Raw genomic sequence first — 25,816 nt, forward strand, 5'->3', positions numbered from 1 at the left:
AACTCAATATATAATCTGATATTTTGGCTTTGTGCAGGAAACATTGGGACTGAAAATCTGTATCGTCAGAATCAAGGCCATTTCCAAGGCAATGATACCAGAGTCTGAAAAAGCAGGAAAATTAAAGCAAGAACTCACTAAAACACTTGTCACAACTTCATCTGCATTTTTTGAGATCATTAAAAAACTTACAAAAATTATTTTTATCATTCTCAGCCCTTGATCAGGGCTAGATGCAGAAACATCAAAATATTGAAATAATATAAATCCCCCTTTCCTATAGTGCTGAGTACAAATAAGGGTCATACAGGTTTTACAATCAGAATAAAATGACTGAGTTTCCTTAATTCACAAATACTTTAATAAGGCTGGGATTTTTTTTATTATTATTTTTTTAATTTCTCTGATAGTACATACATGGTTTATTGTATACTATGGTCTCAATTTTTAGGCTGTGGACTACAGAAATCATGTAAAGACAGTCAAGCTAGGACTGAAGGAATTAACCTTGTAACCAATTTCAGCATATCATAGCTATCTTACTGGTGTAATATGCTCCTGCTATCAGAAGAGCTAATTAGGTTAGACAAAGCATAATGTTAATGAACCTGTACATCTCTACAATTTGATAGAGCATGAGAAGTATTTCCTACATTAACAAAGTTGACAAAAATAGCTGTGACATCTTGCTCTCTTCAGAGAGTAGAAAAAGAAAACAAACAAAAGAAAACAAACAACAACAACAACAAAACCAAATGTACCTTAAATTTCAGCTTAGTTCCTCAGCAACCCTAAATCAGGGTTCTCTTCAGTCACAACTTTATATTTGAATTTTCCTACTGGCATCATTACACAGTTCTTGATCTGAAAAGAGCCTTAGGTTCCCCAGTCAGCAAAGAAAAGGTACACTGAATCAGTACCTGTGTCGACCTAATCTCAATATGTATTCTGAAAATAGGACTACAAACATACTTTTAAAATATTATGTTTGAGTCGTTTTCTTATGGTGAGAGGTATGGAGACAGACAAGACAGACAATTAGGAAATGCATTTGAGGATATGGGTCTTCAGGGAAGATTTCTCAGAAGAACTTAAAACAGCTAGTGAAAATTTTAAAAGTGCTAAAGGGCTTTATTTCCATTGCATGCAGTTCTCATCTGTTTTTTTTTGTTTGTTTGTTTGTTTTTTTTTTTTTGTTCCTTACTGCCAGGAACTGCCAGAAACCACCAGAAGCTTTATTTCTTTAGATAAAATATTGAAAGGCATATTAGACATCTAATTTATATTAATTGCAATGAGAATTGCACCCCTACTGGTATTTGGGTCTTGTGCATATTTGTCTCAGTTCCGACACTACAAAAAAAGAATAATATATCTTGATTTTATATGAATTTTGAATTTTAATTATTGGTGGGTTGCTCAGCTAAAGACACCTAACCATATGAGTAATATATATAAATAACAATGCATAAATGTAAAAGTAAAAAAGGAATAAACTGTTACTGAAAAAGCATTAGGAATAACATACTACTATATGATTTTTTTTTAATTGATAAATCAAATGAGAAAAGACCAGATTTTTTTTTTTTTTTTTTTTTTACTATTAAAGCAAAAGCTACACAAGAAAAAAGGACAGTCAAGTTACCTTAACACGGACTCAGCATTTTAACATCTACTCTTTTGTTCTGTTTGCATAATAAAGATAGATTTCTGTAATTTAAATGGAGAAATAAGTTACTATTTACATTATGCTAAAATATATATTTTTTATTATTCTTAGGGAGTTAAGTCCTTTTTCATACTATAAGCATCAAAAAAAAATCTCTGTGAAGTGTGCAGCAGTATACAAGGTTGCATGCCCAAACTTGTAAAATGTCAATGTATTGTTTTTCCTGGAATCTTATAATTAATTCATCATCAGAATAGCTCTGGGTCCTTATTCTGATCCATTTTCTAAAACAGTGTTACCAGGAAATTATGTTCTGTGCCTCCATTTGTTTAAAGAATATCACTGCTGAATTTACAACAAGCGAACTAGTTAAAGGAAAGCCTTTGGGGGAATGTAGTAAATTAAAAATGAAAACACAATGAGAGGAATATGGAATTTACAACCAGAAAAAATCTCATAAAGGAGTACATTTCAAGATTTATATAAATCAAATACAGCTTCTGTAAATACTTACAGCATAATGAATAAATGATTGCTGAATTCAAAGACTAGCAAGTTATGTTACTATATCCTGCATGACTGTTCCATCCTGTTAAAATGGGGGCTCCTATGCAGTAAATGTGAGGATTTTGTTTGTTACTGCAATAAAATATCATGAAAAGTCAGAAGGAGACTTACCTTCAGTTACTGAAAAATAATCTTTCCAAATACTTCAGTGGCTCAGATTCTGAAGTGCATTATATTTTAGTACAAATTACTGATAACTCCTTGATGGCTAATTTCAGTGAAGCTGTGTTCATTTACATTGGGGAAAAATAAGTCTCCAAAATGAATTCAATATTATGAGGAAAGTGTATATGAATAAAACGAAGTCAACAGGATTTCACCAGATGTAAAATATGTCCCTGTCTTTCAATAATATTAGAAAGGCTATTTTAGCAATCTTGTTAAAATGGAAAAATTCAACACTCTGGATATTATTTTTGACTTGCAGTAGTAAAATTTCTATTTGGAAAGAAGCAACATAGTGAGGAAAAATAAATAATTAGAAAAAAATGCAATTTATTCCTGTAGTGTATTGCATCAATTTGATTCTACCCAACAGTTGCCCTGCTGCTAGTATCTAAGTGAAGACTAGGTTCTTGCTTCCACTTCCACAGTACTCTTGTAAAACTTGAGTTGTAGTTGTAGTCAGGACTTCAGCAAAGTTACCACAGTAGACTGGTCAGCTGGAGGACAGTGCTTCAAAGACATCACGGATAAAAAGAATATAACTGCTACAAGGAGCAGAACACAACAGAGCAGGAGTAGCTCACCAGTTACATATGATTTAAACATTTGGATTTATATTTCTCTTTTGTGTTGTACCAATGTCTCTGAAGTGTACTTCCTACAATTTTCCTCTCCTCCCTTCCACATGTCTTGTGACTTCAACTGCACAGTGTGCTTCCCATTCTTTCCTTGCTCTGCTGAACTTAAGAAGCAACAGGAGAAAACCCTGTTGAGACTAAGGAAAATTGAAAGGATATCAGTATTCACTTGAATCTTCTCTCAGATTTTCAGTTATGAATAAAAGGAATTATCTGTGAAGCTTATTCAGGTGACAGCCAGCAAGCAGCAGCCTCTGACTCAACACCCTCATATATGCTTTAAGAACTCTGATGGAAAAGATTAACAGAAGCTTAGGACCAGAAGCAGCATGTTGTAAAAGCAGTGATGGGCAGTGTATTGCAGGAGAGCTACTTACAGAAGCAAGATGAGTCCTGAGATGGGAACATAACACCTCCAAGCTTTTCACAGGAAAGTTGCTGCTACCATAAGCCACTTTGCGATTCCCAATTGGCCGAAGTCAAACAAACAGCGGTAATTTTTCTACATCACTTGTACTGTATTTCTGGTCACTTCATTCTTCTCAATGGCACTTTGTCCACCTAATTCATAAGCTATAAGCAAAGTAAAGGTGCACTCCCACACTGGAAAGACAAATTGAAATAAAGATATTTACAGCCATCCATCACTCTAGACCCCAACAAAAAACTCAAGAGCCTCAAAGGTTGCTCTGTCAGCCTCTGAAAAGTTATGTGATTTTTTTTATTTTTCTTTACCATTTTCTAGAAGAAATAAATATAGTGTACCCCAGCTATAGTTATTTTCCTTATTTTGGTTTTTATCAGTGACAAGAAAGGCAAATCTTTGATAATGCCCAGCTACTCCTAAATTCATGGACAATTCCATTCATTGGGATGATTCAAGACATCCTTAACAAATCAGTGTATCAAATTATTATTCAAAACCAAGAAAACAATTTCTGTTAGGAAGCTGCATCCAGTCCTAAATGGATGGCTTTAAGATACTATTCTTGGTAAGCTCCATGGGCAAAATTATGCCTTGTTTCTCACAGTTTCTGTATGGAGCCTCTCAGGCTTCTGGTTGTTCCCTTCACTGAGATTTGGCCCATGCATGGAGGACAATGACAAAGGCAAAGCATATTTCTGGCAAAGGAATTTTTTTTTGACAGTTGCTGACTTAAAGGCAACCGTGATGTCTGATTTATGACCTTTATCATCATTTTTTATTTGGACAGTTCTTCTATCAGTGTTGAGGGCTTTATTCTTCTTCTTTTACTCTCCTCTTCACAGTACCTCCACATCTGACCTTACAGTGACTTTGTGCAATCTTGGATGGCCTTCTGACAGACCATCAAAAATTAGCTGTTTCTCACCAAACTGACAGAACGCCCTAACAAAGCACAAAGAGGATCTTTTGGACAGTTTTAATTTCAGGGTACAAACTAATGAAACTAGAAATTAGTTACATCAGCTACTCTTCCAGGGCCGAGTGCTACATTTGTGCTGCCTTGATGCTACAAGACTTTTGAGATGTTGTGGAATGATCCAAACAATGTGGACATGGCAAAGCAAGTGTTCCTGAAAAAGACAGGATTTAATACTGTATATTTCAGTTAATTGGAAAGATTTCAATAGATTCTCTCTTTCTCATCACACATATTAGATAAGTACTTGAAATAATCTCATAGCTCAGTCACTTATTACTGATTTGATGAAGGAATTTTTGGACTACGCTAAGAAGTCACATTAGGTTATCAGAACTGTGAATATACAGGTTTCTTCAACCTGAACAAATTTCTGAGTGTGAGAAAATGTTAGTAGAGATAATTCTCTTCCAGGTACTGTACTGTTAAAGGTGATAGCTCATTTGGAGACTGATGCCAGAAGAATTCTCTGTCAAATTTATTTTGAATTCCACAACAACACAGCATAGTCTATAAGAAAATTAACACAAACAAATAGCATCCTTAAGGGAAACACAAACAAATAGCAGCCTTGATGGATATTTCATATTTAAGTGTAAAATGCTAGTCAATTTTCCACCATGTCAATAAAGCATCTTAAATAATATATCAGATTTTTTTTTATTGTTGCATTCTTTATTACAGGGATTGAGTGACCTTGTAATTTCAATTACTAAGCAGACAAACTAGAAAACAAATAACCGTACTGAACAGATACTTAATTTTTTAAACAATAAAAAATACAATTTGATTGCATAAATACTTCTACACTGCAACTTATGCACCTTAAAATGTGTGTATTTGAGGTTGCAGAATTACAGTTTTCATGAAGAAGGAATTAGTACCAAGGAAAGAAAGGAAAACCAAGAGCAAATTTTTGCGAGACAAGCTTTTTGGAAGAATAGTGTAGCTATCCATCTGTCTATTAGTATGCACATATACATGAAATAACATATATACATGAAATAACACATATACATGAAATAACAGTAGTCAGTTACTCTGTGAATTTCTCAGATTCTAACTTGCTTGAAAAATGTCAAAATGATAAGTATATTGTATATCAAGATATTCACTATTTGACAATATACGAAATTTCTATCAATGTAAGCCACCATTAGTTTAGGAATAAGATTTTCTCATAAAATATAAAAGAATGTCTTGTTTTTTACATTTCTGAATATATTCAGAAATTTTGTATTTTTCATTTTGTTTTTACAAACAAATTTTCTATGTCACTAAGTTGTACTAGATATCATTTGAAATACACTTTTTAATACTGAAATTCCTTATTCTAATACAATGATACAATCTATTAAATGTTAGAATGCTGCACATATGCACAAATAACTTATTGTGCTGTCATGAAAAATGACTGGAAAAATCAATTTCATGAACATCAAGAAATTAAAAAAACAACCAAACAAACAACAGAAAACATGTTCTTCCTTTGTTCTGACTAGTACAGGCTCTTCAACCTTCCTTTACCTAGGACTTTCACATAATCAAGAGCCACAAAACATACATATCTCAGGGAGTAAAAAACTTTGAAAGCAGTTTATGGTTGAACTCGAGCATAGATCCGAAGCCATCCTGCTACTGCATATGTAACGGGGCTGATGACTTGGGTCACAGCACCGACAACAGCAGTGCATGGTCTCTAGCTCTTACCAGAGCCTTCCAGGCAGCGCAGTCCTACTTCTGATAATATAATATAAAGCTAGCTCAACAACTGCACTTCAGCTGCTTGAAAACTGTACATAGCTCAATCTTATTTGAGGAATTTTAGGTTTTCTGCTCCATAGGAGCAAGTTGCAGTACAGACACCATCTCAATGCTATTTCTATAACATCAAGAGCCTATTAGAGACCACAGGATATACATTTCTTTCTCCAATCCTAATGGCTATTCTTCCTGCAGCCACTTCTGGTTCTACCTGACAGCTGACTCAGGAATACACGTTATTTTCCAATGGCAAACTATGTATTCTTTCATATATTTAAAACTGTTTTTGTTGTAGATTTCAGTACCTGCTGCTATAACATTAAGTGGATTGTGCCTGAAAACTATTCAGCTCCTGCAGCAATAGGTTGAAGCTAATGCACTTTTTTTTTTTTTTTTTTTCCCTGAAGAAAAGACTGTCTTGCTTCACTTTATTTCCATACAGATGTTGAGGACACAATGCCATTCTATCCATCATCAGCTATTGGATCCAACTGGATCTAAGGAAAAGAACAGAGATAGAAATAGAAAAAGAAAACAAAAAAGAGAACACAGCTTTGAGGTACTAACTTATTTTTTTTTCTTTCCATGACCTTTTGCTAGACTATTGTATTTGATGGGCCTGAAAGCACAGTTCTCTCACTCACTGCATAAAGTCCAGCCTAAGATGATATGGTATGATAATGGAGAATTTTATATTGTGTTGCTAAGTCTATTCCACATTTTAGGGAAATGTGTAAGCAAACATCTATTTTTAAGCAGGGCAGGATATTCTTCTAAGTCTGTACATGTTAAAAGAGGGTATTTTGGAAAAGAGCAATTCTTTGTACAGAACTGCTGTGAATTTCCAGTATGACTCTGTGACCCTAGCATTTTTCAGGTATACAAACAAAATGCTATTCTGTAAGAAGACAGTGCTACATCTCTATACAGCACTGATGAGAAAGCTCCTGTGTACATTTCTGTTGTCTGCACTTCAGAAACAGCAAAAGAAAACTGAAGAGGTTTCAGAAACATGTTTCAGGAGTCATCTAAACTCTGGAAATCATATTAGCCCTCAAGTTAAGAGGATACCAGCTCTTTAAATCCCTCAGATTTCAATTTGGTCTAAACTCTAGCTCTAGTATTAGATAATTTTCCTTCAGTGTGAAAATTCTTACCTTAAAATGTATCTAATTTAAATTAGAATTATCTAAAAAACAACATAACAAATCATTGCATATAATAATTTATATGAAAACTTAAGGTTAACAGTATCTTTTGTCCTTTAAAAAAAATCCTATTAAAACACATTGCTAAATTATTTTTACACATCTAGCAGTGAATTGTTTAGAAATATCATAAGTTCAGACCTCAAGATGGCTTGGAGTATTTTCACTCAATATCTAGCTCTGATGCAGGAAGCAATAACAATATGTTGAACACAAAGTTCCCCATTCAGTTAAGTACATATTTATACACACAGAATTGGGAAGCTAGAAAATGGAGCCAGGAAAAACTTAAGCCAGCTAATAAAACAAGGCATAAAGCGCTAGATTCAAAAGCTTTTATTTTCTGACCTGAAAGCAAAGCAGTTGTGAAATCTTAAGTCCTTAGTTTTAAGGCATTTCTGGGACTTTATTCTTCACAAAGAAAAAAAATACAAAATACAAAAATACAAATGTTCACTTGGGATGAGGGATTGGTTAAAACTGAGACATGTAAGAAACAGGAATATATATGAACAATACATTAAAGGAAGCTCAAAATATGAATGCCACCTACACTTTTTATCTTTTTCTACCAGTAACCTGTATTTATATGATTCTTTTAAAACATATTTTATAACTGAATCACTTAAATAGAGAATAACACAAAGGTTTCTCAGGCTCATTTTGGCTCAGGCTCAGTGATCTACGCTACCACACTGCACATTGGGTTTTTCACCAACAGGATAATATTTCCACGGTTAAAAAAGAAAAGAAAGAAAAGAAAAGAAAAGAAAAGAAAAGAAAAGAAAAGAAAAGAAAAGAAAAGAAAAGAAAAGAAAAGAAAAGAAAAGAAAAGAAAAGAAAAGAAAAGAAAAGAAAAGAAAAGAAAAGAAAAGAAAAGAAAAGAAAAGAAAAGAAAAGAAAAGAAAAGAAAAGAAAAGAAAAGAAAAGAAAAGAAGAAAAGAAAAGAAAAGAAAAGAAAAGAAAAAAAAGAAAAGAAAAGAAAAGAAAAGAAAAGAAAAGAAAAGAAAAAAAAGAAAAGAAAAGAAAAGAAAAGAAAAGAAAAGAAAAGAAAAGAAAAGAAAAGAAAAGAAAAGAAAAGAAAAGAAAAGAAAAGAAAAGAAAAGAAAAGAAAAGAAAAGAAAAGAAAAGAAAAGAAAAGAAAAGAAAAAAAAGAAGAGAAGAGAAGAGAAGAGAAGAGAAGAGAAGAGAAGAGAAGAGAAGAGAAGAGAAGAGAAGAGAAGAGAAGAGAAGAGAAGAGAAGAGAAGAGAAGAGAAAAGAAGACACTTATTAAGGTTTAACTTCCTAAAATGAATGCGGCTGCAGGATGGATTGACTCACCATGCCTTCCAGAGCTGCCAAACAAACCTTCCAGATCAGTGCTGTCAGCAGCGAAGCAGAGATGCCTTCTGCATCCACCTCAGGTATAACTAACTGTATGTTGACTTCTAAAGACACAAAAACACTTTATAGAAACAATTCAATATTAGTCTTTAAAAAACTCTCACAATTTCAGTAAAATACCTCTGTAGAGTAAGAGGAAAAAAAAAAAAAGGTATTTTATATAATCTTTAAAATTCCCATTTAAATTTAGTAGTGGTGTTAGATAACTGAGCTGTTTTTGGTAAAACTTTTCTATCTAGATGCTAATACATCTGAAATAAATCTTTTAAAAATCCACGATAAACTACTTGTTTGATTAAGTAAATATTATACATAGTTGTAAAGGACTTCTAGTTTCCCTGAGATCTGACACACCATAGGAAAACAAAAACATTATTGATGTGAATGGTATAACATCCCCAAATTTAGTAATATTGTAAAAACAACAGATGTTTTCTCTATAATATAAAGGATAAAAATATAAGTTGTCATTATAAATGGATATTTTCTCTTAGTCAGATACTGCATTTCCAGTCGATTACAACTAAAAATCAATAACATTCTAACAAATGAACGATCTGTTTACTTGCTGTAAGTACATGTATTTTCTTCCTGAGTAATGTCACTTTTTCTCCAAGTATACTGCTATTTTGTGACAAATCACTGGTGAGAAGCTTGAAGCATCTTATATAATGCAAAAAAAATGTAGTTTTAGAAAATATCACCGCAAAAGTTCTTGACTTTTAGTCTACACATAGGAAAAAAACCTTTATTGATAATGTTCTATTGTAGATACTCATTTTGAATTTTATCAATTTACATTATATGCCTGCTGCAGGGAAAAGAATAAACAATTTAATGTATGTATCATGTATGTTTAAACAAGCCTGTCAGAAAAACCACTCAGAATTTCATACACTGGGATGAGACCATTTGATTTATCGTAAAACGTTCACTGACAAACCACCTCTTAATTTTTAACCCCTAGCAGTAATTACTGACACTAGGCTAATGTCAACACTAACAAGATCTAAAACTTTTTTTCTTCAGCACTTCTCAGAATTCAGAGAAGTAAGCCACACCATTAAAACTGGAAAGCAAAAGTAAATGCTTATCAACCATTACTGAAACATGTTGAAGCTTCCCATTAACCATAAATTGTGTAACATCTGGAGTCTATTTTGATCTGTCAAAACCACACTTGTTTTTACCATGGTTCACACAGTTATGTGAATCCCAGATTTCTGAACAGATACTTTTGGCTGTGCTTGCAAATTTTAGATGACTGAATCAGAAGGATACTTACATGTTAGCATTTTTCACTACAACATACAGACCTTTATTGTTCAAAAGTTTAGGGGCTTCACACTTACAAGAAAGATGTGACATATGAAACTATGCGTTATCAGTTACTGGATAAATGCATGCACAATATCCGCATGTGAATGTTAACTTTGAGAGAAATTGGTATTGAAGATTGGATTGTACCATATAAATTCATGTTTTTGTCCCATAGTACTCAAGCACACAAAGCAGTTCTCAAATATAGCTGCATAAGCTCAGGACATTAAGCTCTTCAAGTTTGTAAGCTTAATTCCCTAATTACCTGCACTGTAACTGCCAGCAGTATAAGGTATATATCATTCCTTACTAACCTGTATGTATTGCTTGTACTCCAAGTACTACAGTATCCCAATAGGTTGCCCTATACAGATGTAAGAGAAACCGAAGAAAACACTCATTCACATGTTAGGACACTAGCTTAAGCCTTGAGAGATATGATTTTCAGTCTTTGATTGCACATGTTCTACGAGTGATTTTCAACGAATTACTACATTGCTAAAATTCTTAAATCTACTATAACCAAATATTTGACCATTCTGTAAAGCAGCTGGTTTTGCCACAATAGCAATAAATTAAATCAGGGTTCATGCAGCAAGCATACATAGATGGCAAATAATACGATAATTTTGGGGCAGAGAGAGTGACACTCACTGAGCTCAATCTTTTCCTCATGCAGAAGACAACCAGTGTAAGACCGGTGAGAACACTGATATATTCATTTGATCTTGACATTCTTAATGCTTACCACTCTTACCAGTCTGTTTGGGATTTGAGAGTTCTGGCTATTCAGGATGTTTTTACACCATTCAGGAAATTTCTGTTTTAGGAGGTTGTTCATATGAACTTGTTGGTTTTGTTGCTCATATAAACCTCCCCAAACACATCAGCACCATCTTAATCTTCTGCACTGCCCATGTGCTCTCTGCCTTAGCTCTCTTGGACTCATGAGCTGACTGTGTCTCCAGGATAACCCTAAAAAGCAATGTTCTGCTGCTGTTCCAGTGCACAATGTTGGGACAGTGATGGGGTCAGAGCTCTGGTGGAGGGCAAATCTACTACAGTGGATTGTTCTGGGGGAAAACCACTCAAGGGGTTTGGATAAAATCAGGATTGAAGTGGTTTATCTATTTGTTATGGTTGGATAATTAACTGGCAATCACTGAACTAAACACCAAGTTCAGTACCAGGAATACAACAGATAAACCACAATACTAGGTGCTTAAAATACCAACGAACACACAAAAAATGTCTAGCATACTTCTATGATCTCAAAACACTAGTCAGAATGTTTTTTGCACATTGTAGACGCATTCAGACAGTAATGTATGCAACCTCCTCTCTCATAAGCAGCGAGGGTTACAAGCCTATCCTCACCTCTTCTGGGAGTGCTTCTTCCCCTATCTACATATCCTGCCTGTTGGGGGTGTGAGTGTTGCTGCTTTGTGTGTACTTACCCTGCTTCCAGAAGTCCACTAACTGTATGCTCCTGCGAACGCACCCCAAGAGTTCCCATACACACACACAGCTGATATGTTGTTCCCCAGTTATTTCTTGGTGTGCTGTCAGTCTGCAAGCTGGGTGCTGGCTACTCCTGGCATCTGGTAGGGTGGCTGCTCTCAGCTCTAGGCAGAGGTGGGACTGCCCATAGGGTGAAACACAACTCAGCTGCCGGTCTATCGCTGTTTTGCCTCTCTAGAGTTTCTCCCCCCACGATCACAAATCTTCATGCTTCTTTTGAAGCTCTCACCTGGTTTTAAGACTCTCTTGGTAACCCCCTAGTTACTGATTAATGAGGCTGGTGGTAATGCAAACTTTGCCATTGTTATTCTCCCCATAGAGTTACCAGTTGTGGGGTAAACGCTCTCAGAGCAGTTTTGGGTCTTCTATTCACATGAAGTAGTTACACTCATGTTCGTCTCAAATCAGCTGCTTTAATCCCGGCCACGTTACTGAGAAGGCCTCCCCTCCCCACAGAGGTCCAATGCAAGTTTCCAACAGAAAAAAGTATAGATTTGTAAAGAAGGCATTCAGAAATCAAAACCGCTGCACACAGAGCATGGGGTGAGATTGCTGTAGGAAATCCAATTAAAGAACAGAAGCAGCAAAACTTCTGACAGCTAGGTCATATTTCACATCTTTTGGGAAAAAAAAAAAAAAAGCCTAGGTAGAAAGAATTTATACTTTACCAGGGTTGTATCTTGAGATTGTATTGATTGTTGTATTAAAACTAGCACCCTAAAATTGAGTTGTCTTAGAGAACCTCCCGTGTGCTACTCTTGAAACACTAGTTAAACTGAGTTCTGGTCTACTACAACTTGGGTTAGCACATTAGCATCCTTTCTATTTGTCTGACTGTATGTCAGAATTTTTTAGTGGATGAATAACAAATAATATGATTTACCATATCAAAAAGACACTGTATGTATATAATTTGCCCTCTAAATAACTGGGTTTAGATCATGACATGAAGGATCAATATTCTTTGTTTTCCTGATGATTCAATTGCTACATAATGTATGAGTCACTGAAGATGTTCTGTTAAGTTTTTATTAAGTAAGTGCCCCAAGGCCGAGAATACAGATCAGATCTTTGGAGGTTTTGGTAACCGTGTTCATGATACAAATATAGTTTAATATAGCTCATTTTAATTGATATATTTTCTCTCTAATTATTCCCTCCAGTCATAGGACAGGCAGTTTCATCTCAGATAGTGTCACACACTGGTATTAAAATGAAGTATTTTGCTAACTACATAAATTAATTAGTAGCAACACAGGCTACAGCCTAGCTGAAGTAAATGGCATTAGGTATAATTAAGAGTAAACAAAGCTTGTCTCTAAATTCTATGAGGCTATGTACAGTTGGATTACAGCAACTCTACTGGGCAGTAACCTATTTGCCTAGTAATTGTGACTCACACAAGCAATATACCTACACTGATTAATTTTAGTTACAGACCCTGTGGTAGCTTAATTAAATGATCCATTCTAAATAATGACAGCCTTTTAAAAGTAGCCCTGCAGGAGCTGAACTGTTGCCTCAAAAGGCATGAGCCAAACAGAATATAATGAAGGCAAGACAGAAAATCCTTTTGACATCATATTTATGCAAAACTCATTTCACTTTTTAAAATATGATCCTATTGAGTTATTGTTTACTATTGCTATTGACTATATTGTTTACTAATACACTGTACTTTGCAGCAAAACAACTACTGAAAAATAAAATTCAAATAAAATACGCTTGGGATTCCGCAGTAAAACACAAAAAGATGTAGCATTGCAATATATAGCTAAATAACATAGTTTATAACTGGTGAATTCATAAATGAACTAGCTTTAAACAAGTTACCCAAACTCATCTCGCCACCAGCCTATACATCGTCTTTGCAAGGTCACTGTAAATTATTCATTCCTATCAGCCTATAAAAAACGTGAACACTCATGCCTATGAACTGTACTACAGCTTCCTTTTCTAGTTTTTGGCCCTCTGAAACTCTGAAACTGTGAAAGGGACACTTACTTTATAAGTAAGATTTGAAAACTATTTTCAAAATATTTCCTCAAAATCACACACAAATACCTTCCTAACTCTGCTAAAAATGAATTCAAATGCTATACAATACATTAATCAATAATGCCAATCACTCCACTCCTTGAGACAAAGTATTTTCTAGTAGGGTGTTTAGATAATAGGAAACAAGAATAAAGCAAAAAATTCTGATTCCTAATATGAGACCATATTTGCAAAAAATAAAAACATAAAAAAATAAAAAAAAATAAAAAGAAGGATCAAGTCTTGTAAATTCTTCCTTAGTGTCAAATAAATATAATTTAAAATATATATATAATATTAGGGAAAAAAAAACAAACAAACATCTTTTTAGGTAAAGATGAATTAAGGTGAATGAATTAGTGGTCACTAATGGAAGCACTCTGTCTCCAGAACATATATGAAAGAAAACAAATGGGTTTCTTTTTGTTATTTCTGTAGTTTATGAGGGTGATAACAAGGATAACAGAAAGTCCAAGGGAGCCCTTCACACTACATAAAATACTTAAATAGGTTTCTGAAAATTAGGTTCTGTTGCTGTCACATTCCCTGATCATTACAAAAAGTATTTTCCAGATGAATTCTCTACTATGAGAAGTGATGATGAAACCAGGCCTGCTGAGTGTTATTGAAGTCTCATAGAGCCCCCACCTGAACATTAAAGTACAGGCAAAAATTTGGGCTTATTTCTCCAGAAGCGTGGAGTGACTGTGACATAATAGAGAAGTAGACCAGATGTAGAGGCAAGGGCATGTACTTCATGCCTTCCATACTTCATCCATATATAGCTTGATTCTTATGATTTCTGAGGGTGAAGTAAATTTCACCTTTATTCAATAAAATTCATATTCAACTTGAAAATCTTGTCTCTTTCGGTTTCTCAGTGACAGTTGTCAGAATCCATCAACATTCAGCACAAGAATACAATGCTAATAGGCTTCTTGTAATATCAAAACTAAACAGACTGGTGAAACTCAAAATGAAATACTATTATTGAAAAGATTCTTTTATCTGATGCTTTGTGCAGTGGGGGGAAATGATTTTAATCTTGCTTTCTTTAAATGTTGTACTGTAAATGAATGCTGAAAAGATTAAATAAATGTACTTTTGACTTGAGCCCTGCCAGTAATTTTTTTTTTTAAATCAGCTGAATGCACACTACTTGATATTCTGCAAGTATGGGTTTATAACCCAGAGCTCTAGAACATAGGCAAAGGATAAGAGCCAGGTCTTTGTTTTTGTTCTTTCATAAAGTACCTCCAAAAGACATGATTCTGAATTTAGCCGCTATAATGCTAATGAATTTCAGCTTGTGTTTTGCATCAGCTCAGTCCACGTGAAGAAAACTCCCTAAAGTAAGGAAAAGTATGATGTCTAGTGACAGGGATGATAAGAGGAGTAATATGACTTCCATATTAAGTTAAACTAAATAGGCCAAGAATCATCAGCTTGGAAAGGAAATGATCAAGGAATGATACAAGGCTGGCCTGTAAAATTACAAATGATAAGAAAACCTCAATAGGCAATTACTTAGTCTCCTGTGAAAATAAGTCCCAGCTAGCTCTAAGAGATTTTTGCATTTAATGCAGATTTTCTAATACACGACCTCATTCCTCGTAAGTTTTATCAGATTGGAACAATTACTAGAAGAGATGTTCTGTTCCTTTTACCCGAGCCAACTAATTTTATGGCTAAGATTAAACACCGCTAGCCACCACCTGTTTCAGACATAAGAAACATGAACAAGTAAACGCATTTCAAAGCCTATTTGCTATATGATGTGCAAGAACCTACCTCTCTCAAGCAAACTTATATACTCACAAAAGGATACGTAGATTTAAGGCCCTAGTCTAGAAAGTGCTTACAGAGAGAGCACCAAGCATCACCTACCCTAATTTGCAAGCATCAAGCTAAAAATGGAAAGCCACTGTCAAAGTTGGGTGCCTTGGTCTTTCTACAGCAAGTTTAAGAAAAGTGCCAAAGATTAGGATTCACAACAATTCTCACATTATGTGTAAAAGGCAAGGATAGACAGACCATTAAAGAAGCCAGTGGAAAACTCCATAAAGATTGTGCCTGAAATTTCCTGAATCTAGATGACCATCTCAGCCCAGAGTTCAGTGTCTCTCTGCAAAAAGCAGTCACAGACTGAAATGTCCACCTGGATCTGGACCTCAGCTCAGGCCTAGGGAAGGTCATATTCAAGATGGTGAGATTAGTCATCTGTTTGTACAGTGCTGCTTATAACAGTTCTCCAGGAAATGAGGAAAACACAGGAATTCTTAGAATAGAAACTAACAGCCCTCAGAGCTCTTTAGCAGAGAGAGGTTTGTGTTTGCTCACATTTCTTCCATGCATCCTTTTTGCAGTGGAGTAGAGGCTGCTCCTCGTCCTTTTGGTTTCCAGCACAGCCTTACCTGGTGTAAAGGGCAGTCTTCTGTGATGGAAGCGAAAAGAGGGATGATAAAGGAGGTGCAACTGGAATGACCTGATGAAGAGTTCTAACTTCCTGAGCAGTGCTTGATAGCACCAAGTTGTTATCTAAAAGATAGACCATGTTTTTGTACAAAAACTCTGTGCCAAACACAGTGCTCTTTGTGCACTAGGCAAGTTCAAAAACACCTACTGGATCCTCCTCTTGAAAATCTCAGACAAAGAGAAGACTAATTTAGATATCTCCATGATTTATCATTTGAAAACTGTTGAATATAGGAGCTGATACTGACAACAATACTATAGCAAATGCAGATGAAACATTTAAAAAGTTATTTCAAGAGTGGGGGTATTATCACTGCTGCTGTGAGCACACCTAATTTAATTCCATGTGAACTAAAACAGATTAGTTCAACTGCCTCAACGGTTCACACACAGACTCAACAAATGGGGAAAATATCGTATATAGGAAGTATCAGAACTTTAGAAACCTAGGTAAATGTGTAGGTGGAAATTGATTTGCACTCTAAGCACTTAAATGTTTTGTTTTGTTTGTTTGTTTGCTTGCTTTTCCCCCACCAGGCTACCAGTTGTGGCTATTCTAATTTTCTATCTGAAGTCTTTATTTGACACTTTCTTTCTTTCCTCCTCTTTTAGATTAGCTGCTCAGTGACATCTCATAAAAATACTTGTTTGAACCTAGCTCTCCCCCCCCTTTTAATTTCACTAATACATAACTAATTTGGACTTCCAAATTTCCTGCTGTTATTTCGGACAGATAATATGAGAGTGATTAACATCTACTCTGAACCCTTGTGAGTGGTAAAAACCATGATATCATCTAATTTCCACCTGAGACAAACCATGATGTCATCTAATTTCCACCTGACATAGTCTTCAGAGAAAAAGAGATGATGCATATCCAGAGAATGAAAAGCATATTCATTAAAGAAACAGATACTTAAAGTGGCAACTGGTTTTTAAAGGTGATATAAAAAATAAATAACATGAAATGAAGCACACATTACATTAAGCAGAGGCGTAGTAGAAAGCCTTCTATGACATTACTCACGACACAAGCTTCCACAAAGATCAAGTTCTGTCCTTTGAGGGGAAAAAAAAAAAAAAAGAAAGAAAAGAAAAGAAAAACGATTAATAAGAGAATGAATGTTTCTGTAAGGAAGTTAGAAATGATGGGCACTATTCAACTACTACTGCAGCTATTTGGTTGCTTTCCCTAGCTGAAGAAGCAACATATACCAAACTTATATAAACTTCAGTGACAACACTCTGTTGACTTCGGTGGTGCAGTTTCTCTGGTTTCAAATTAGACAAAATTTATGTTATGTAGTCTCAGCCTGAACTCAATGTTTGATGAGTACACTAGTCTGAGAGAATATCATCTGAAACACCAACATCTTCATACATCTAAAACTAAATTCCTGTTAGTCAAAGACAGTTTCTTTTATATGGTAAGCTTGCTGAGAAATGTCCCTTTTTATCCTTTCCACTCAAACATGCATACAAAAATGTCAACAGGCTTCTTACTTTTATCAGTTTTGTATCGGTTTGCTTATTTGTAACAAGTGCTATGAATTCAGAAAGTGAAGATAAGGACAGTATCAAGCATAATAGCAATAATAAGTAATTCTTTCTTTATGTTTAAGTTCTGGTATGATTCCCTTACTGCTCTACAAAACTAAGCACAAAACGAGAAAGATCTCCTATGTAATTGAGACTGTTTCAGTGAAATAAATCTGCTCTAAGGAAATAGAACAATGGTCACACTCCTTCCGCATCTCCATCAGATACCAATGCAGGTGTAGACTGGCAAAGGAAACAAAGCAATATACACTAAAGCAAACTCAGAAGGAAACATGAAAGGTTAAAAAAAAAATTAAAAAAAATACCATTTGTATTAATAAACAGAACACAACACTCAGGTGTTACTGGCATCATGCCCTTGTTCAAAGGAAAAGAGACAGAACACAGTTGACATACAAAGAATACTTAAAACCTGAAAGTAGGAAAAGAGAAACATATGAATAGAAACTATCAAAACAGTCAAAGAAAAATAGTAAAATATTCAGGGAATATAAAGTTTTGGATTTTGTAAATTGGAAATTCCAATTGGTCAAGACCATATTCCAAAGAAAGGTCACCACTTTGTGCTCTCTTAGAATTTAACTGAAAATCCTGATAGTTTTCCTTTTTCATGTATATGGATAATAATATCCAAATTAGAAATGATTTAGAAAGTATTATCTAATTGGGGCAACGACTACAACTAACACAGACATGTTGATGCAGTGTTGCTTTCAAGTGGCACTCACCATCACTAATGACATAAAAGCATGAGTGTGCAGGCCATATCCTTCCTAACCCTCACCAGCCAAGGACTGTCCTGAAAAAATAGTATCCAGCTCACAGCAAGGTAAAAGGAACTTTATTCTGAAAACCCTGTTTATGTTTCACCACTTCTGTTGAAACAAAGCTGCACAAGTCATACAGGTATGCCTCTTTCCTGTGCAGTGGACAAGCAATTCAATGGTTTAGAAGTCCAGCAACCAGACAAATTCAGCCAAAAGATATTCATGACTTAAAGCCCTATTTAGGATTCCCTGGATGTCAGGCAGAAGGGGGAGAAAGTAAACAGCCGTTTATCAGCTCTAACATAGGAGAAATGTCTCATTTATGTCCCACAGGTAGCTACTTGAATTGTCAACAATACTTACAGTAAAAATAGGAATGAAATCATAAAATCACAGATGGTTGAGGTTGGACAGGACCTCTGGAAGCCATCTGGTCCAACCCCCCTGCTCAAGCAGGACCACCCATAGCAGGTTGCCCAGGACCACATCCAGGCAGCTTCTGATGATCTCCAAGGAGGAAGACTTCATAGCCTCTCCGGGTTATAGGTTTCAGTGCCCATCACCTGCACGATAAAGAAGTGTTTCCTGATATTAAGACAGAAATTCCTGTGTTCCAGTTTGTGCCCATTGCCTCTTGCTTTGTCACTGGGCATCACTGAAAAGAGCCTGGCGCCATCATCTTTGTACCCTCCTTTCAGGTGTTTATAGATTATGATAAGATGCCCACTGAGACTTCTCTTCTCTAGGCTGAACAGTCCCTGTTCTGACTGAGAGCGCTAGACAGCAAAAATCAGCCCTGCAAAGTCCTCAAACAGTCCCAGTCACCAAAACTCAGTTCCACACATCTGATCCATGACAGAACAGGGTTAGTGAAACAGGCTTCACAGTTCAGAGGCAGCATAATACATCCACCGTATCTCACCTTGCAAAGAAGGGAGGAGGGAGAAAAAAAAGCAAGAAACACAATTAATGAAGGCAGTATAGAGGCAAAAGATGAACACAGTAAAATGGAGTCGTGCCGCATTTTGTTGAGATTGTTGAGATGATCAAGGGTCTTTGCTGCTCCCTGCTTGCACCCAAGCAATCATCTGGTTTCATTTGTAATACAAAATAAAATAAAATATTAGGTTAAGGATATAGAAAAAAAGTCATAAGCTTCACATAGATTTGCAACCTTTCCCTTGACACGGTACAAAAGTGTGAATGTGGTCGTGCCTATCTATCCTTAAATATAAGCATATAAAATGAATAATTACTATGAAGTCTGCACAGTCCTCTGAAGAGCAGAGCTTTACCCTTGCATTCTATGCTTTAATTTTAACACTTCTGTCAAAACAAAACAGTTTTCTTTTTCATTCCATTTGTTTCTTTGCTATTGGAAAGATTTACATTTACCTTTCCCATGGTGAAGGTCACGAAATGATGGATTAAGCATTAAAAATAACCAGAAAGCACAGCTGAAAGACAGCAAACATACTGAAAATAATGGATCTTTTTGTGATGATGTTTGAAGATGAGCATTTTGTATTCATGATGAGTATTTCTTAAAAAGGGAATTCGAAGTCACATCATTACACATAAAAGATAACAGAATTTTGTGGTACTCTGTTAAATACACTAGATTTTTATAATTCCTGGAAAAATCAAATTTTAAATATGTTTAGTCTGCTCACTAATCTAATACCTCATTAATGCAATGTTTTTAAACTGGAACAGACTTACAATATGAACAATGACAAAAATGACACTGGATACAAAAAAAGGGCCAGTGCTGAACACCAGATACCATTCTGGGAATGTCACATGTGGAATATGTAGGTGTAATGCTCTCATAACCTGAAGCACTCAAACACGCAGAGGTGCTGAAGTATGTATTTGCTTTGCCCAACTACAAGAGAAAATCTACTGGTCTATCAAATGGTCCAATTCTGTCTTGAATTGCCACTTCCAGTCCAATGTTGGAACTGCTTCTGAAGCCAAAGAGCTTCACAGGAACTTTGCTTTCCATATAGCACTTCAAAGATGCACTTCTCCTTTTGGAATACTGGTTATGAAAAAAAAAAAAAGTCATATAAAAGATACATATTTCACGGTATTTCCAAGTTAACTTGTAAACAAGGAACACTCAATTAGGCCACCATTCTCTCATTCATATTCAGTTTGTGCCAGATCAACTTATTCAATCAGTAAGATAGAAGAAAAGAATCAAGTTCAGAGAGAAGGCAGTAGGAAATAGCTTACATTTGGGGTTATTATTAAAAAGTAGAAACGATATGATTTTTCAGATTTGCAATCAGTATCTTCAAAAGCATTCGATTTTTAGTATGTGAATTTAAGCACATCAGTATGTAACACAAATTTCAAATCTCACTTTCTTCTACCAGTAGACACACACTATTTTAACCGCACTTTTCTTTTTCATAATCTACACTGGGTTGATCCAACTATTCCTAATAATGTAAGTGAGGATGAGGACTCAGGCTGGAACATGAGCATGACAAACACACTTGAATGTCACAAATATCTTATCCATGGCAGATGTTATCAGCAGACAACAGCAGCCCCTCAGCAAGAACAAGGTGCCAGGAATCAGTCATTGTGATCACCTACTTTTGGACCACTTGTTGGCACAGTTATCTAAAACATCTACCCCACCAAAACACTGCTGGAAAATATGACACAACAGACTGGCAGGTCATAGAGAATGGAGCAGGAAAGGGGGAAATAAGAAACTACAGTAACTACATAGAATCATAGAACAAAATATCCCGAGTTCAAAGGGACCCACAAGGATCATCAAGTCCAAATCCTGGCTCCACACAGGTCTACCCCAAAATTCAGACCATATGACTGAGAGCATAGTCCAAACACGTCTTACACTCTGACAGGCTTGGTGCCATGACCACATCTCTGGGTAGCCTGTTCCAGTGCGTGACCACCCTCTCGGTGATGAACCCTTTCCTGACATCCAGCCTGAACCTCCCCTGTTGCAGCCTGACTCCATTCACTTCTTGACTTCTTGGGTCCTGTTGCTGGTCACCAGAGAGAATAGATCAGTGCCTGCCCCTCCACTTCCCCACGTGAGGAAGCTGTAGACTGCAATGATGTCTCCCCTCAGCCTCCTCCTCTATAGGCTGAACAGACCAAGTGATCTCAGCTGCTCCTCACACGTCTTGCCCTCTAGGTCCTTCACCACCCCGGTAGCCCTCCTCTGGACACTCTCCAATAGTTTCACGTCTTTTTGTACTGTGGTGCCCAGAACTGCACACAGTACTCAAGGTGAGGCTGCACCAGCGCAGAGTAGAGTGGGACAATCACTCATCTCGACCAACTAACAGTGCTGTGCTTGATGTACCCCAGGATACGGTTGGCCCTCCTGGCTGCCAGAGCACACTGCTAGCTCATATTCAGCTTGCTATCAACCAAAACTCTCCAGTGTCTCGTCCCCAAAATGTATATAAATTTCTGAAGGAAAGGTGTCGAGGGGATGGAGTCAGTCTCTTTTCAGTTGTGCCCAGTGACAGGACAAGAGGCAATGGGCACAAACTGAAGCACAGGAGGCTCTGGCTGGATATGAGAGGGCACTTCTTTACTGTGAGGGTGACAGAGCACTGGGACAGGTTGCCCAGAGATGTTGTGGAGTCTTCTTCTCTGGAGATATTCAAAACCTGCCTGGATGCCATCCTGCACAATGATCCTGCTTAGCAGGGGGGTTGGACTAGATGATCTTCAGAGGTCCCTTCCAGCCCTGCCCATTCTGTGATTTTGCGGTTCTCTGATGATTCTATGATGACACCACCACTTCAGGTAACCAAGAGATGCTGTTCATTTCTACCATCCTCATTGGACAGCCAATAACTGATGATGTTCCTGATATTCTTTAAACAACTCTTAATTTCTCATGTTCCCACTTTCTTGGGCCAAATTCCTCGTGCCCAGGCTCTTTTTCACCTTCCCTAGTGATAAGTTATTCCTCAGTTTCTTGCTGTGTCCTCCTCAATGGTCTCTTCAGGGTGTCTCTGGTGCTCAGGTATCCAGCTGCACATCAAGGACATCCCTGGCTCCCAGGTGCAGTTCCCAGGCTGAAGGCTAAGCTCCCGGCCTGGACCCCAGCCTGGCAGACATTGCTCCTGTCAGTGTGGAGCAGCCATTTCATGTCAGCATTTTCTCACAACAGTCATGTTAATTCCCTAAGTGCTGCCATCAGGGGCACCCCAAGAGCCTTGTCACCAGAGAGTCACTGTCACCCTATGGCATCAAAAAAGGCAGCTGGTCATAAATGCCCCGAGCATCCAGTCTGCGTCGAGTCCAGCTGGTGGCACTTGAGAGGTCGAGATCCTACTGCTGGAACATGAGAGTTGGAGGTGTTGCTAGTGGAAGGCATGACGTTGAGGTCCTCCTTGTGGAACACAAGACGTCAAGGACCTTCCTGTGGCACGAGAGACGTGAGGTCTTTCTGGGTGGCAGGTGAGGCATCTATGTCCTTCAGTTGGAACACAAGACGTCAATGTCCTTCTGGGGGCATGTGAGATGTTGAGATCCCTCTGGTTTCAGGCAAGGTATCCAGGTCCTTCTGGTGGGGCGCAAGGCGATGAGGTGCTCCTGGTAGGATGTGAGTCTTTGAGGTACTGCCGTTGATCCGCGAGGGAGCTGCTGAAGACCAGAGGCGCTTGATACCCACTTGACATCAGAGCAGTGCCCTGTAGACGACAATCACCTCCACGCCAGAGCAGCTGCAGGCACAATGAGCCAGCCATGCCAGGAGCTGCCAGTGGAGGACCCCAGAGAAGAAACATGCACCATCTGTCTGGACCCGCTGGCTGACGCAGCTCGGCTGGACCCTTGCGGGCACTCCTTCTGCAGGGAGTGCATCCAGCCCTGAGCCGCCCACCGAGCCACCTGCCCGCTCTGCTGGCGGCCCATTATTGCAGTCGTGAGGCTGCTGCCGCCCGCTCCACGCAACGCCTCGACCCGCCAGCCTCGGGGAAGGGCCCAACGCAATGTGGGGCCAGGGTGGCGGCAACATCAGCGGCGGCGGTGCAGCCCCTCCAGTTACAGGTCCCGCAGTGTCTCGCCCAGGCGCAGGGAGCACAGCCCCTCCATGTCACGACAGCTTGTCCGAAGCTTCTCATGGCACTGGGAGCAGGACGGGCACAGACGGCCCTGGTCCCCACTGAATGCCAACACCTGAGACACATCAGGGCTGCACAGGGCACAGCAGGAAGAGCCGGCGGCTAGTGACCATGCAGGCCGCCAGGCCAGGCCCGGCATTTAAGAAAAATAAATAAACCTTAAAAAGCAACCCAAATGGAAGTCATTTGGGGGATGGGAAATTATCATGGGATTGGGTAAGTGGGTCATGGGAGGAGCCATAAATGTGACCATGCTATAACGGGAAAAAGGCTGACAGAAAAAGTCTCCTGAAGCTGTGGCAGAAGAAAATGCCTGCCGGCCTGAGAACTGCCAGCCCAGGAGCTGTACCACAGAGTGCAGTGCTTCAGGAACGGACTGCTCCAGAATGGGCTGCTCTCCACAGAGCTGCACAGGAAGTTTCTCAGATGAAAGAAGGATTGTTTGGGCTATAAATCAGGCCTGTTTTATACAATTTATACCTCTTACCCGTACGAAGGCATAGGACAAGGGAGAATGGTCTTTAATTAAAAGAGGATAGACTAAGCGTTAGGAGGAAATCCTTTACAGCAGGTTGACCTGCTGGAGAGCAGCTCTGCAGAGAGGGACCTGGGAGTCCTGGTGGACAGCAAGGCTGACCATGAGTCAGCAATGTGCCCTTGTGGCCAAGAAGGCCAATGTTATCCTGGGCTGCAATTCCTAACCTACCTCAGACAAGGAGATGTGGAGGCATAAGGAGCTACAGGAGGCAGAAGTTAGCATCTACCTTTTATGTAGCCAGAGGTTCTGATATGGTGCAGCCAACGATGCAGCTCTGTGCATACAACGAAGCAAGTAAAAGGCTGTGACAGTATGGGTGTTGGACGAGATTGTAGCTCTACAAAGAGGGGCCAAAGGGCTTTCCGTTTTGAGCCAACTTGTGAATGCAAGTTGTCTAATGAGTAGGAAAATGTAATTCTCAATTCCCTTTAAGACAAAGAATGTCTGAAAGGATATTCAATAGTTAAATGTCACTCCACCATAGATCCTTAATCTTATCACTTATTCTATCTGTTGCAGTTTAACAATACACTACATGCATATGTAATTATGTATGCTTTTAGCACTTGTTAAAAACAACAACAAAAACCCACATATCTATCACTTCAGTGATACATCCTTCCAATAAACAAATAACCCATAAAAAGTATCCTGTTTTCCTGTTTATTCTTCCAGGGTTTCTGTTCTTTGTTTTTTTCCCGACAATACCCTTGCACAGCTGGAGCCCATTAAATTTAACAGCAGCACAGCCGCTTGCAGAGGCCTTAGAACTCCTCCTGCAATAAAATAACTTAAAAAAAAAAAAAAGACATAAAAGCAATTGGCTTCCACATAATGAGATTATAATGTGAAATGATGAAAAGATGAATAAAACCACTTATTTTTATGCCTTTGGAATTAACCAAACATAGCTCATTCATGAATATTTGAAAGTGATGTGATCCATCCACATTCTTGAACATAAAAAGTTTTGTTTCACTTCCTTCTAGCATCTAACATATGAGAACTCCAGGGCAGTCTGTGAGTGCTCATGTCCTATTAATCTGAATTAAAATGGAGTGGGCAGCTTTTTAGCGCCTACCAGGACTAACTAAATATTAAATGTAGCTGGCTGTCATAGACCTAAATTCAACATTCACAATTTAAGACTGAATAAGGAATCCAACGAGAAGAGGGGTTGTTTTTATCTGATGTTTAAATTATCTATTAGTTAACTTGCCTGATTACTTTTTGGAACTGTTTTCAGTAATCTGCTAATAGTAAGATTACAGCACTTTACAGCTCATATTTACAGGATTATGAGTGCTTTTTGAATTTCTTTTTACAAGGAAGACCTCAGGCAAGGTATATTTGATAATCAATGTATTTTCTGGGAAGTTACTATTAGTCTGCAAATTCTTCAGAATTTACTATATTGGGATCCTGAGTTAACAGAAGCGTTGAGATGGAATGTCTTTTGGAAAGAGATGTGCCCCCAAAAAAGACGGCTTCAAAATTTTAACACAGGTTTGTTGTTGTTTTTGAATTACAGAAAGCATATAGAAACCAGACCAATACAGGCTCTTAAACACAGATTACTCAAATCTGGTAGACAGGAGATAACTAAAGAGAGATGAAAAAAAATACATATATCTCCCATACCAATGATTTCCTTGTAAAGTACGACTT

At 37.5% G+C, this 25,816-nt stretch overlaps 1 protein-coding gene across 3 annotated transcripts in view; it reads right to left on the reverse strand.

Moving 5' to 3' along the window:
- Positions 1 to 6,133: 6,133 nt before the first annotated feature.
- LOC310898658 (uncharacterized protein) overlaps positions 6,134 to 25,816 on the reverse strand; it is a 56,126-nt gene continuing 36,443 nt past the window's right edge. The window contains exons 4-5 of one of the 3 annotated variants that reach the window (XM_083834030.1): positions 8,736 to 8,842; positions 6,134 to 6,703 (exon numbers count right to left, since the gene is read on the reverse strand). In XM_083834030.1, the coding sequence (XP_083690156.1) occupies positions 6,671 to 6,703; positions 8,736 to 8,842 (140 nt within the window). In that variant the 3' untranslated portion in view covers positions 6,134 to 6,670. Of the gene's footprint in view, positions 6,704 to 8,086; positions 8,843 to 18,005; positions 19,042 to 25,816 lie in introns of those variants that run through there. The other 2 variants (XM_083834029.1, XM_083834031.1) reach the window with 2 other exon arrangements.

This window comes from Anser anser (genome assembly GCF_964211835.1).
Source record: "Anser anser genome assembly, chromosome: 4".
NCBI classification, from domain to species: Eukaryota; Metazoa; Chordata; class Aves; order Anseriformes; family Anatidae; genus Anser; species Anser anser.